Consider the following 13,553-nt stretch of genomic DNA (forward strand, 5'->3'; position numbering starts at 1 on the left):
GAAGGGAATTCAGTCAATGTGTCCCCTTTGTGCCGTAATGATTTAAGATTCAATTAACACGACGTGGGGAGGCACTAATGCCGAAACACCTGCCTTGGTGATAACCGGATTAAGACCTCCAAACTTGCTGCTCTCCCACCAGCCACGGGCTGCCAAGTGACAGCAGTTGTCAATATCGACCAACTGGAGGCCGGGTTTTCCACTAAATCCTAGAGCGCTCCTTAAAGAGGATTCCCCACAAAACATTGGAAAGGGGGGAAAAAAAAAATATTAAAAAACCACCCCAGCTGACAGGTCTGAATTAGTGTAGCCAGAAGTCACAACTCCTCCCCTACACGCACTTTGAAGGTTGGAGACTGGGAAGGCTCCTATCAGATCCTTTCAAATCCCTCAAAGGGAAGAGATAAAGCCAAATAGAGGCACCCACGGAGACAGAGCTGCTCCCTCACTGATCAGTGTACCCCGGGCTCTGGAGAAAACGGCTCGGAAGAAGCCTAGCAGGGTGGGGGAGAAGACTGGAGCAGCTGGTCTCATTGGGAGAGGAGCCAACAGGTTTGGGGTTTAGTTTGGGGGTTTTTCCTCTCCTTGTCCCCCCACAAAACAGGGGTTCCTTTGGATTAGTTTGGGCAGCACGAAATAAAGTGCCTCATAATTATGACTCATCTGAAATCTAGAGAGAACCCTTGAGGCCGGTGTGCCAGCCCAGTAATTAACAAACTGAAACACTTTCCTACCTTTTTAAGGCCAGAGAAACTATTTCAACCACAAAACAAGGAGCTCATTTCCCCCCCCCCTCCCTCTGCACCCCTTCATCACCCTCGCACATCGTGACCTATTGGAACCACACTTAAAAGCTCGATCCGAGCGCTCAGTGATACATAACTTCCATTTTAGTGAAACAATCCATCTGCTCCATGTGACTCAGAGCCTGCTTTAAGAATGCAATACTGTTTAGGCCAACGGTTGCACCGCACAAAGTGTTTTGTTCACATGCATTCCTTTGGGATGACAGAGCCTATCCAGGGCCCTAACGGTTGGGGCCTGTGGTTTTTTTCCCTCATCCGCTGAATGCTGCAGTGACTAAGCTGACAAAAATTCCTAGCCAATTATAAACCCACTTAAAGAGACAGGCAACCCCCCCCTGCAACCTCCTCTTGCCATCCTATACGGGAAGCTTCTATACATAGAAAAGCATCTCCTCCTCCCAAGGCCCGCGTTGGTAGAAAAGACTCGCTCTGCGCGCTCAACACTTCGAACGTGCTTCCTAAATGGCATCATTTCCCAAAACTATAACCTTTCATCATCCATCTACATCCCTCACACATCAGCTGGGGGAAAACCCTCAAATTAAGATAAACAGGCCCCATAACTGAGTAAAAAGTTAGAGAAGCCATTACTGGCGGGACGGTGAGTGCCCTGGGAAGAGATGAGTCTGGACAGCTTTGTGTTTGTGAAGGAGGGAACAGTTAAGAGCCTGTTAACCCAGTGTGCTGCAACCAGGAAAAAACACAGCAGGAGGGTCACACTGGTGTACGGAGCAGAAGTTTGATCCACCTCAGAGCATAGGCTCTTAACTTTAACTAGCAAGCAGGAGAACTTTGAGTTGCCTCCTGAATCCCTCTGAACGGGTAAATCAGCCACCAAATTCCAAAGACAACGGCCTTTCCAAGCGGGATCCTCGAGTCATGTGCTGAGTTCATTCCTGCCTACACTGTCCAGGGCCACACAGACACACTTAATAATGAGCTGGGGCACAGGGAACTGTGCTCTGGGCAGGTAAGCACACCTTCACTCTGCCCAGCAAGAAACAGCAAACAAAAACAAAAAAAAGAATGGAAAGGATGGTTTCCAGCTTTAAAAAGCACCTCGGACCCTCCCCATTTCATGGTGGGCAAACTCCTTGCTAACTCATTTTTAGCGCTGGGCTGGGAGCACATGCACATTCCATTCCAAACACTGCAAACTTCACCGGGGAGGGGGAGGAAGAGACAGTCACAACTGAGCCGGGCTTGAGTTCACCTCAGAAGGAAAAGGCAGTTCAACAATCTGTATTACTGTATTATTATCCCAGCATCTTTTTATTAGAAGTTAATTCTCAGAGCCATAAACAGACTTGAGAAGGAAATCCCACTATTAGTGGGAAGGAAGGCTAAACAAAGGCTGTTTCATGACTGTTAAACACTGAAAAACTTGTTCGCCACATAAAAACAATTTATGAAAATGCTTAAGGACAATTCATTCCTACATTCATGTGTGTTCGGGGAAGGAAAAACAGGAAAAAATGGTTCTTCCTATTCAAAATCTTTAGAGAATGTGGTTCCTATCCAGGACGGAACCTAAGTTTTACCTTCCCTTCCTAGAAAAAATCAGCTGGCAAGTTCAGTGGCTTGGCTCACACACCCACCTCCAAACCTCCTTCAGCCTATTCCAGCCAAATTCAACTGCAGGTCAGTCATCACAAGAGATTATTTCTATACATTCCACGGAAATGGACAGCTGGGTGGAGGACAGATCATTTCAGGGCCCCCAGCAGGATAAAAACACTGCAGCTCAAGCTCACCCCTCGTCTGACATCCACACAAGCATCACCTGTCAAAACAGAAATCCCCAGGAAAACCAGCAACCCGCTCCAAGCCGGACTCTTTGCATGGATAAGAGCCAGAGGGAAGGCAGGAAACACCAAGCCAGGCTGAGTTTGCCTTGTCCCTGCGACATTTGCAAGAGCACAGCAAAAACACAGCTTTCTTCTGGTTTTACACTTGACATTTCCCTGACATTTTCCCTATAACACTGCTAGCTATTCCCAGCTCCCAGCTGTTTTGCAAATTAATCATAAAATTAAAGCCTTACATTAGATCTAATTAACTATCCAATACAATTGTCTATTCTATTATCAAACATTTGTCCAATATGTATCAATGGGGCCTGTAAATCCACGGTAAGCACGTTAATCAAGGCTTTGGTTCAAGTTTAGATGTGCCTTTAATTGCACAGATTTAATGTGGCTCTGCTGCACAGGAAGGTAAACCAAAAAATCCTCTAAGGAAGGCATCACCCTCAGCCTGCTCGGGGATGAAAGGAAGTTGCCAAGAACAGCAAAGTGTTGCAGAAGCAAAACCAAAAGTGTTCTGCTTCCAACTCCAGCCAGCACCAGATTATCACATTTCTGAAACATCACTAACACACAGTGCTCTGCAAGTACCTTCAGGATGTTACCGAGATTTTCAAGTTTGGGCTTTTTTGGTTTTTTTTTTCCAAGTTTGAACTAAATAATATCTGAGAAATCCTCACTGAATCACACACATCAGCTCCCTCTCCCCCTCTGCTCCACAGCCTCAGACACCTCAGGCTACAGAGTCATTCCCTTCTCCTGGGAGCCTCCATACAATGTGAGGTTACCCCAGGATTTCTTTCCAAGCACTCCACGTTGGAAGGTTGTCACACACACACAGAGCAATAATCTGGTGGTGCTTTGGGATCTTCCTGTAGGAAAGACTGGCACTCTTTTTCTTCCCCACCCTTCACCAGCCAGCATCAGGGAAACTGAACTGAGGAATTAACACACATGCAACAAGACAAAGCAAGTCAAAGAGAGCATAAAATACAGTGCCTTCTTAAGATGAATATGTGTGTGTTTACCTGAGAGTAGGAAAGACACAAGGAATTTTCAAAACCCTTGAAGAACACCTCAAACTTTTTTTAAATTCTTTATTCCAAAACGTGGGGAAAACTTCTGATTTTTTTTTAAGTATTTTTCAAAGTCTGTTAGGTGTTATTTTTTTCTTTTTGCCAACTGTGTAGCAAAGTGTCAGCAGTGGACCAAGTTCACAGCATCGCCTTTCAATATCGGAAAGTAAAACTCCCAAACTTAAAGACCTCTCAGAATAAACAGTCCTCTACAAAACCCTTATGCCAGAAGAAACCAGGAAGTCAAGATGAGTATTTAACATTAGCACTTGGTTTCCAGTGACCAGGGCAGGCCGCAAGACTCAAGACATCCTTCCCAGGTTATGGCATTTCACTGCAGAACAAAGAAAAATGGCAAGTATACATTTGTTTAATTTTAGCCCTTTTCTCAGAATATAAACCACTGCTACAGTAATTAACTGCAGAATGGCCTAAACTGCTCTGTGGCCATTCCAGCTTACTAATTAAATAGGCTCTCACAGCCATAATAAAAATTCTGGGAAACCTCTGGCTGGAGAGCAGACTTCTCAGGAGGGGAGCGAAAGTCAGCAAAAAACTCCATTCAGAAGAAAAACACTAACAAATTTTTTTTAACTCAGTGACACCAACTGTGCCTTTTACAATTATTATTATTATTATTATTTTTGGTCTGTTTATTCCTTTCAGAAGATGTTTATTTGCTGGGGAGTTTGCACACCAACCGAGCACAACCAACAAACAACCTGTCCATTTCAAAATGTGAGCAGGTTTTTATGCTACTTATCTTTTTTAAACCAACAAAGGCAGGATTGGTGTGACGTAGACCAACTCCACATTATACCACATCTAATTTGCTTAAGAAAGAGTAGAACTTAAAGCACGTTGTGATATACACAATATCTACTGTATTTCAAGGTTTAAGAAAAAACAAACAAACCACCAAAAAGGTTAAAGGAAGCAGCAAACAGGGGGGAGAAAAGCATGCAAATGTAACTTAGAGCAAAATAAGAGTAATTTGATTCAGCATCTCTGGGTCCCAAGTTCTTCCCCTCTCCTCACGTTCACGTATGTTCAGTATTTCTAAAGGACAGGGGAATACACTGAATACTCCTCAGAGAGGGGAAAACAAGAAGGAGAGCAGGGGAGGAAAAAAAAAAGTCCAGCACATGGTTTTCCCCACTACTCTGCTGAATGAACAGGGAGCAGATTCCCAGCTGGCACACCCTGTGAGCACTGCACAAGTCAATGGAGCCATGTCAACCGATACCACTCAACTGCATTATCCGCTGAGCTCCGTGTAAACAAACAGGAGCAGAGCCCGAATATTTGTGAGAATACATCATGTTACTGTCTCCATATGTTTAAACATTTTAGTAGAAGGCACATATGGACCACTCTTCCCACTCACTGTCATTCCCTCCCTCCCGCTCCTCACACACCGGGTATCTTTTCGGGCCATTGTCAAACCGATTCGGAAAGGAATAGGGATACATTTTCATTAAAAACACTTTGTGCTCAGCTGCCATCTGCTTCTTCATCAGCCTCCAAATCCTCACATGCCTTTTCCATGGTCCTCAGTTTCACACACTGGGAAGCTGAGGTTCTCTCCTGTTGTTCTGGGAGCAGGCTCCACGGGAGCTATTGTTTCTCACGTCAGATTCGCGTCTTCTGAACCAGGTGCTTGATGCTCGTGGCCCTAACCCATGTTCCCTCTACAAGGCCAATTTACACCTCCTTTTTTTTTTTTAATGCCAGTGGTAAATCTAATCTTAAAGCTCCCTCGTGCACTTCAGATACTCACCATCATTGCTTTCACGGGAAACATGGCTATTCCACCTCTATGGGGAATAGGGAGTTATAATTTGCTAAAATTTGCTCTCTCACAAGGGGAGGACCCAGACTGTGCTCTCATTCCCTCACACAGAAGCAGCAGCTGAACTCAGTATCCCCCTTCCACACAGATACTAACACTCTGTCCCCCCAGAACCAGACCCCTCATCTTTCTTTGAGTATGAAAGGAAGGGTTTCAGCTAATACCTGACAGAGAGCATCTCCAACTTAATTATTTGTCCATTATCCCTCCAGTTAAGGTGAAGTTTAGAAGACATAACAAAAAAAATCCCACCCATACACCGTATATCACCTATACAGCTGACTGCCACTTTTGATATTGCTTTCCCAAGTAAGTTTACCCAGATCATTTCTTACGGCCCCAGCAATCCCAAAGTGTTTTAGGAAGTGTTAGCTGGACTTGCCTGAGAAACAGCACAAGGGTGATGGTGGACAAGGGATCTTGAACTTCCAGGCAGGCTTTCAGGGGTGTAATTTACAGTTGGTGTCTGCAGGCTTGGAAAGGCCCAGTGACCAAGGGAACAGACCTCAAAACTTAGTCATCAGCAAGAGGAATACAGAAAACAACCCAAGTTTTCTTTGCAGCAGACCACTGGACAGGCAAAGCAAATGTGTCATCAGACACAAGGCTTGCAAGGGGTAGAGTTTTTCTGGTTCTCACACCAATTCTTTAGCAAGGGGCAGGCAGCTTCCAGAACCCTTTCCAGCAGTCACAACTGCCAGAAAAACAGAAAAACACAGAAGGCCATAATCTTATTTGTATGTCTGGACGCTCAGTTTCTGTCTTTTCCGCCTCCACCTGTGCCCCAAAGCACAACTGCTGCTGCAAACAAACAACTTCAGTCCTCTCCTTTTATCCTGAAGGGTTCTTCTAACGTGGACCAGCAGCTCCAGGGAGGTACAGCTGGTATCTGATACACCAAAATAAAAGTAGGTGCAAGTCAGAGAGATGAGAGCATGCCAAGCCCAACACAACGTGCTGCAGCTCCAAAGAGAGCAAACTAGTATTGCTGCTGCCTTGGGGCACTCCAAGGTAAAGGAATGTACACTACACAGAAACCAGGGCAACCAAACTGGCAGCAAAGCCGCTTTGAGCTTTGTGCTCAACCTTAAACATAAAAACCAAATTCAAGTTGCAGTTCCTTTGTCGCTTGCTCTTCTACACAAATGCCCATGGATTATTCTAAGCCAAACACAGCACATCCTTCCCTCCCTCCTCCCTCAGCATTGTTCCTGCACAAGTTATATTGAAGGAAGCACGAGCTTCTTCCTTTGTTTGTGAGCGAGTGAAAGAAGGAAAAAAACAACTTCCACTCCACGGCAAAATTAAACAGAAGCCGGGCTACTTAAAGTACCGAGTGTTCCCACACAACATTTACCCACCAGCTTCAGATCTTTCAGCATCAAACCTAAACAAGGACAAGAGAGATTTAATACACACTCCTCCACAGAGCCAGAGCAAAGGAAAATAAAAAGGCATGGAGGAACCCTGAGTGACAGACAACATTTTCAGCTGAACATGACTGTGACGCACAAGGAGAATGTCAGGGTTAAATTAGATACTACGCTAGAAAAATATTCCCTGGAAAATAACAGAGGTGTCATCTCTCTACTGGGAGGAAAAAGCAGACTGAAAGGCTCAGTAAGTGACAAGTCCTTGCTTCTATTCTTTTTCGTGTCTTGGCTGATTTTGTACCACAAGAGTCCTCTCTGGATCAGGAGTTCACGGCCAAAGCACCCAGGCAATCAAACAGGGGAGACAAAAAGCTTCCTTTGGAGCAACTGCACATTTGTACCTCCCTTGTTTTCCTTCGGAACAGGAGTACTTTGGGGTTGTTTTCTTTTTTAGATGAATGGCTGGCAAATTTGAAGTTCTCTTCCTCCAAGTCAGTGGCTTATCACAACAAACAAACTAAAATAGGTCCAAATTTTCTCACTCCTTTTATTGATTAGAACTTGATCACTTCTTTATATGCTCTGCACCCTAAGATACTCTAAATCCTAATTGTTTTTTTCCACAGTGTAAAGCTCTTAACAAGCCTTCCAAGGCTCTTTTCCAATACTTGCTTTCTTCTTCACGATCTCCCACGAAAGGAGATGAAAGCATAGAGGGAAACCAAACGTTATCTACACCCTTGTCTTCAAAGTCTTGCTATCACAGTCTAACTGTGACCTCATTTTATTTAAACAGATTTCTTTCTCAGGTGTGCATTTGGGATCCAAATTATTTTAACATTCCCCTAGAAGCCAAAGAGGGTTTTTTTGCACATTACTTCTGTCTACTCCAAACAGCCAGAGCGCACAACAGAAAGCAAGTCAGTCCTTGTATCTCATTAAATACCCTCTGGTTACATCCACTGAAGGCAGGGAGGCTGCACAGGAATCACCTTGGTCACCCTCTGTAGACAGCAGTTAGTCTGTTAATGAAGACACAAACTTGGCCTGAGGAAGCCTAACATTGCACAACAACACTCCCCTCACCCTGGCCAAAGCACAAAGTCTCCCAGTAACAGGCTGAGGGGGTTTTCTTTCCTGTGTTTAAAAAACAAACTTTATTTCCTGTAAGTATTGATAAAAGCACATACTCCAAATGCCTTTTTCCAGAGGTATTTTTGGCATGTGTTGACTGAAACTGCCCTGCGAGCTGCTTTAATTGCAGCTCTAATTGAACACGAGGAGGGCTTCCCAAGCAACTGATGAGCCACTTTAGAGAAAACAACATCCCCAACTGAAGGCAACCCAAATGATACTGGTCCCGTTTTCTCTCCCACTCTGGTGCTTCCTGTCATTATGGCAGCTTTGGCCAAGGTGCCACGTGGAACTGAGGCACGGTGACGACTGCTTGTAATTAAGCCCTACTGCTACTGCAGGGGCTCAGCTTTCCTAAAGTTCCAGGATGAACTCAAAAAGCCTGCCATGGAACCGTGTTATCTGAGTAAACTATGTGCTTGTTTACTCTATTTTTAAAAAGCGAGAAGAGATCAGGTTTTGTTTTTGCTAATACTTCGCTATCAGAAAGACAAGCACAAAACAGGCAGGGGTGACTTCACCAGGAGCCACGACGTCCGCTGGCTCTTTGACTCTGCAGATTGTGCTCCACAAACTGACGTCAGTAAACAAGATCTTACGTACAGAATTTACCACTGCGGGGATTTCAGAAGGTGTATCCAAGGGAAGCAAAGAGCAGTCAGAGTAAGTCCAGTCAACAGCTTCATTACAGCAATGGCTCTGGCACACACGGAACGTCCCTCCAGCAAGGAGGAGATGGCACTCGATGGCCACCCCCTGCCAGAGTCCCCAGGAGAGCTAAAACTGGCTCCAGCTTTGCTAGAATGGCTTTAGTTCTATACTTGTACTTTACATCTTTTCCATGGGGAAAACAGGGAGTTCGTTGGGTTTTGGTTTTACAGTTGTTGATTTGTTGGGTTTTGCTTTTTAAATCAAGTTAGATGAGCCTTTACTGCTTGGGGAGGAATCTATTTGTGTGGTAAGTGGGTAACTCGCGTTAACTAAACACAACTAGACAAAAGTCTCAGTTGCTAAAGAGCTTAAAATAAACCCACAAAACTAAACCTTCACTTCAAGGAGAGGTGACAAAAACACAGTAGCTACTGAGATCTTACTTTTCTGGCAGTGGTTGGTGGTCCAGCAGCGGTAGTTGTACTCATTGTTAATGGATGTCTTCTCACACAGCGGCTTCTCTTCCATCGTTCCCGGGCACAAGTCCCCACATTCCTTTGGGGGTTTATTCCCAACGATGTAGTTGTTGGACACTGCGTCTAGGATGAGAGACCAGTCCACCGTGGAGAGGTAACACAGGTCGGAGTTCTTCTCGATGCGAATGGCCCCGCGCGTGATGTTCCTCAGGTTGTGGAGCCCGATCTCTTTGAGGTTTGTCATCTCGAAGATCACCAAGGCGTAGTTGTAGAAGAGGTTCCTGCCCCGGATGACGGTGAGGTTGGGGAAGAGATCGCTGAGGCTCTCCAGGCCTGCCACACGGAACAGCAGCAGGTAGTCGGTGATGACGGTGAGCTTTGGGAAGCGGAAGTTGCGGTAATCCTCTGCTTTGGAGATGAGCAGGATCTGCAGGAACCCCTCGATCACCGTGCAGTTCTCCAGGCGCTTGAGCTCGTGGATGTCGTTGCGAATGTCGACGTTTGGCCCGCAAACTGGGAAGGCAAGAGGGGAAAGAGAAGCCGGTAAATAAAGCGTTTCCAAGCCTTTTTGAAACTGGAACACAAGCAGGATGTTCCGGCGGCCAGAAAAATTTGTAACTTCTTAATTAGGTTGCAGTGTTAAAATAGAAACTGAGTGCTTGATTTACACCTGCACCGAACCTATCACCGCCAGGAGCAGCACAGCGATGGCAGCTCCCTCTGTGCTCTGCAGCACACGGAGAAGTGCTGGTTTATTGCTGCTGATGACAAGGGCTGCGCTGAGGAGCGCAAAGATGAACCTGCACACTCTGCTTCAAACCAGACCACGGCTCGTGTGAGCAGAGCGGGGCTGCAGCCACAGCACTGCAACCAAACAGGTGGTACAGAAAGTGGTTCCCTGGTTATTATGCTGCTGATTTATTCCCCACCCCTCCTAAGACACAAAGGGGACGCTTCCCAGAAAGTTACAACATAGGCCCCAAATCACTCTTTCTTCCCAGGATCACGAGCCCCTAATTCCTGGAATACTAGTCCTGCAACAATACTAACTCCATGGAAAGCTGGTCAGCACTTCCTGCACCGGGACTGGGAAGAAAACAAAGTGCTTGGACTTGCAGCAATGCACTGAATTCCTGTTTGCGTGTTCCAGTAAACCAAGTTTCACTAATTTTGGCACCAGTATATGAAAAGGCCTCGAGTTCTAAGAAACACAGGATAAATTTATTTACAAGAACACACAATATCACAGTGAGGAATTTCCCCTTGAAAACAGCGGACTGAACTCAGTGAACTCTCAAGAAAACAATGACCAAAAGGATTATTCCCTAATAAATCCATAGATTAGGTCTTTCCATATTAGACATGTACAACAATGCTAAAGGGGCTGCAATAATTGTGTACCAATAATGCAATAATTAGACAAATAAACGGTACTTTGATGTAAAACAAAGAACTACAGAGTGCAGAGAGCTGTTGTTCTTCAAAACCCTCAGAGCCAGCCTTCTATGGAAAACATGGAAAAAAAGACTCCCCATAATAGATACTAAGTTGCTTGTAAGCAAACAAAGCAAAAAGCCAATTTATTTAAGCAACCCAAAACTCAAATAAACCCCAAGCAATTCAATTTTGTGGAAAGGTTCTCTTTTAATGCACCCTAGGCTTAATTATTTTAACAACATCTTTTCCTCAGACAAGGAAAAGGTCTAAACAAGCACTGGAGCCAAAAAACTTAAATTCTAACCCAGACAAATTGTCCAGAGATTCAGAAATTGCACTGACAATAGAAAGCAGCCCTTCCATCCCACAACACTTATCTAAGGCTAATAACTTAAGCTAACAAAGGATCCAGAACATGAGCAAGCTAAAACCACAGCAACTCTAATACCCAACAAGGACTTAAAGACTTCTAAGTCTTTAAAAGACTAAAGGACTTTCTGGTTAGTGGGACAACATAAAAAAATAAAATAGGGCGAGATCTTTGTTAGGAAACAGATGTTTCTACACAAACTATTACCTAATCTTCCTTCTGTAAAGATTCAAGCTGAAAGCAGAGGCTATTAAATGTGACTTGCTGCACTGAAGCAACTATGTGCAAGAAAGTTCATTCCCTAGACCTTTAAAAAGAAAGAATAAACAACAAAACTAATGTACCAGCAGTAACACTTGGTCATCACGACCAGTGAGACAGGAAATCGCCATCAGAGTACATACTGACTACAAAAAAATCGCATGCTACTGCCTGGAATATGTGTGTGTCAAGGCTTGAACAACTCCAGAGAAGCACAAAAAGAGTGAATGGGTTGGTATTACCCAGCTCTCGAAGCCAGATGGAAGAGGGGAATTTCAGAGAGTTCCAAGATAGTAGATCTGGTAAGAGATGCACCGGTTAGCGCAGTAGTGATGCCTCTCTCTCCTGAATTAATTCCTTTAATGAGCTGGTTGGTCCCCACCTCTTGCTTCCAACTTCTTAAATTGTCTTCCAAAGCCACCATCCCTCCTCCACCACCCCCCACAGGGACAGTGCCTTCAGCCCAAAGCACAGCCCAGCCTCAACATGGGGGTGCTGACGCTCCAACATTGGGCTTCTCCTGTTTTCAAAAGGCACGTTGGAACACACAGAGAGTTTTCTCCCATTAAACCATTTTGGTTTCTGTCTCTACCTGCTGGCAGGACAAGGGGAACGTCACAGCTCCCGCTACGGCAAAGCAAAAGGAGGGACATTTATTTTCCTGCCATAAAAGTTTAGAAAGCCTAACTGCTCCAAGCCCTTTATTTTGTTAAAGAAATAAAATTTGCACTTGTGCTGACATTTTGCAGGCAAGGTTCCAGAGTGATGGGTTTAAAAACAGCTGAGTTACAATACCCTAAAGAACAATTTGTAAGAGAAATGGCAGCAACGTTAACTAAAGCATTATATATCTGTTCACGTCTCTGTTTGAGGCTGGGCTTTCAAAGTCATACTGCTTTTAAGCTTTATGATTGTTTCAGCTTGAAAGTTACTTAATTTTAGATATTTAATGCTTTTTATAAATCAGTGACATTTCTGGAGCTTTATGGCAGAAGTCTGCACTCACTTGACTCAGTTATGAAACCTCATCCCCTCAACATGGAGAAGGATGAAGTCCAGTGGGGTCCAATACTGGGAATTGATCACAGATGAGCAGCTGCTGATGTTTTAAGAACTTATTAGTTCATTAGTTCCTGAAGTGAGTTATGTTTTGCAGAACTCCACGTATATAATGAGAACTGCAGAGACCCAAATGTGAAACAGGATAAGCATCTCCGTCCATCTCGACATTTGGGAAAAACAGTTCCCATTGAAGCAGATTTTTTTTGTTAAAAGAAATCTCTTTTAAGTTCACATTGTTCACCAGAGTTAATTATACCACAGTACATCATCTTTTTCTCACGTTTTTCTCGCTGCCCTGAAAAGGATTATATGAAAAACAAATTAATCAGAGCTCAAAGTCAACTCCAATTTCCATCTGGCTGTGCTGTGTTTTCTTTGGATCCCGTTTTAGAGAAAGCCTATATGGACTTACAATACAAACTGGTCTGTCAGACACAATGAAGTGCACAGAAAATGCTCTTTAGAGCATTTATACTCCATTTAACAGTTTTGGATATCCCAGCTTAGAGAACTTTTTTAATATGGCTGGGATAACTGCCCTTTGTTTCATGTTCAGTTCAGAACTGGAAATTAACTATGATGTATTTATTTTGCTCGCTAACAGAAAATAAAAATGCAACAGCTGTTTATTACCCTGCCCCACTAGTTCTGGGCAGATTATAAACACCCAGGATAATTACCAATAGTCAGATCCATGCTGTTTCCATTCAGCTCCTTACAGATTTCCAACACTTTCCTTAAAAGTATCTATCATTTATCAGACTTACTCAAAACTAAGCACCTAATTCTGAGTCAGAAATTGGTTTTTTAAAGACAAAAATACTTATTTGTTAAAAAGATCACTCCCCAGTACAGTAAAATACTGAAGAGAAGCAATGCACTCTTTACCCAGATGAACACAAATGACTCCCTGGAAGCAGATTTTTAGTCCAGAAGTCCTGAGCTTCACCTGGTATCCAACAAGAGACCCAATTCTGCTCCTTTTTTCAGAGAGCATCCCATGGGCAAGCCTGGTCATGTAACTGAGATGGGGTCAATGAACCAGCAGGAAAAATGACTGCACATAACAGGTCCATATGATGAGAGCAATTCCTGGTCCTTGACCTGGCAGAACCTCCTGGCAAGTCCCTGTGTGAGGGGTGTTCCAGCTGGGACACCACGGAGCAGGACTGAGCACACACAGCCTGGGCCAGCTCCAACACGGAGCTTGGAGTGCACTGACCCAGTGGAGTCCTCTCAACTTCAGCTAC

General features: G+C 44.2%; 1 protein-coding gene across 4 annotated transcripts in view; it reads right to left on the bottom strand.

Annotated features, from left to right (window-relative positions):
* The window catches only part of IGF1R (insulin like growth factor 1 receptor), a 171,348-nt gene that overhangs the window by 130,506 nt on the left and 27,289 nt on the right, over positions 1-13,553 (bottom strand). For all 4 annotated transcript variants that reach the window (XM_050309006.1, XM_050309005.1, XM_050309004.1 and 1 more), the window contains exon 2: positions 9,141-9,686. In XM_050309006.1, the coding sequence (XP_050164963.1) occupies positions 9,141-9,686 (546 nt within the window). The remainder of the gene's footprint in view (positions 1-9,140; positions 9,687-13,553) is intronic.

The sequence above is a fragment of the Myiozetetes cayanensis genome, unplaced genomic scaffold, assembly GCF_022539395.1.
Source record: "Myiozetetes cayanensis isolate MyiCay16 unplaced genomic scaffold, myiCay2020 scf14, whole genome shotgun sequence".
NCBI lineage: Eukaryota > Metazoa > Chordata > Aves > Passeriformes > Tyrannidae > Myiozetetes > Myiozetetes cayanensis.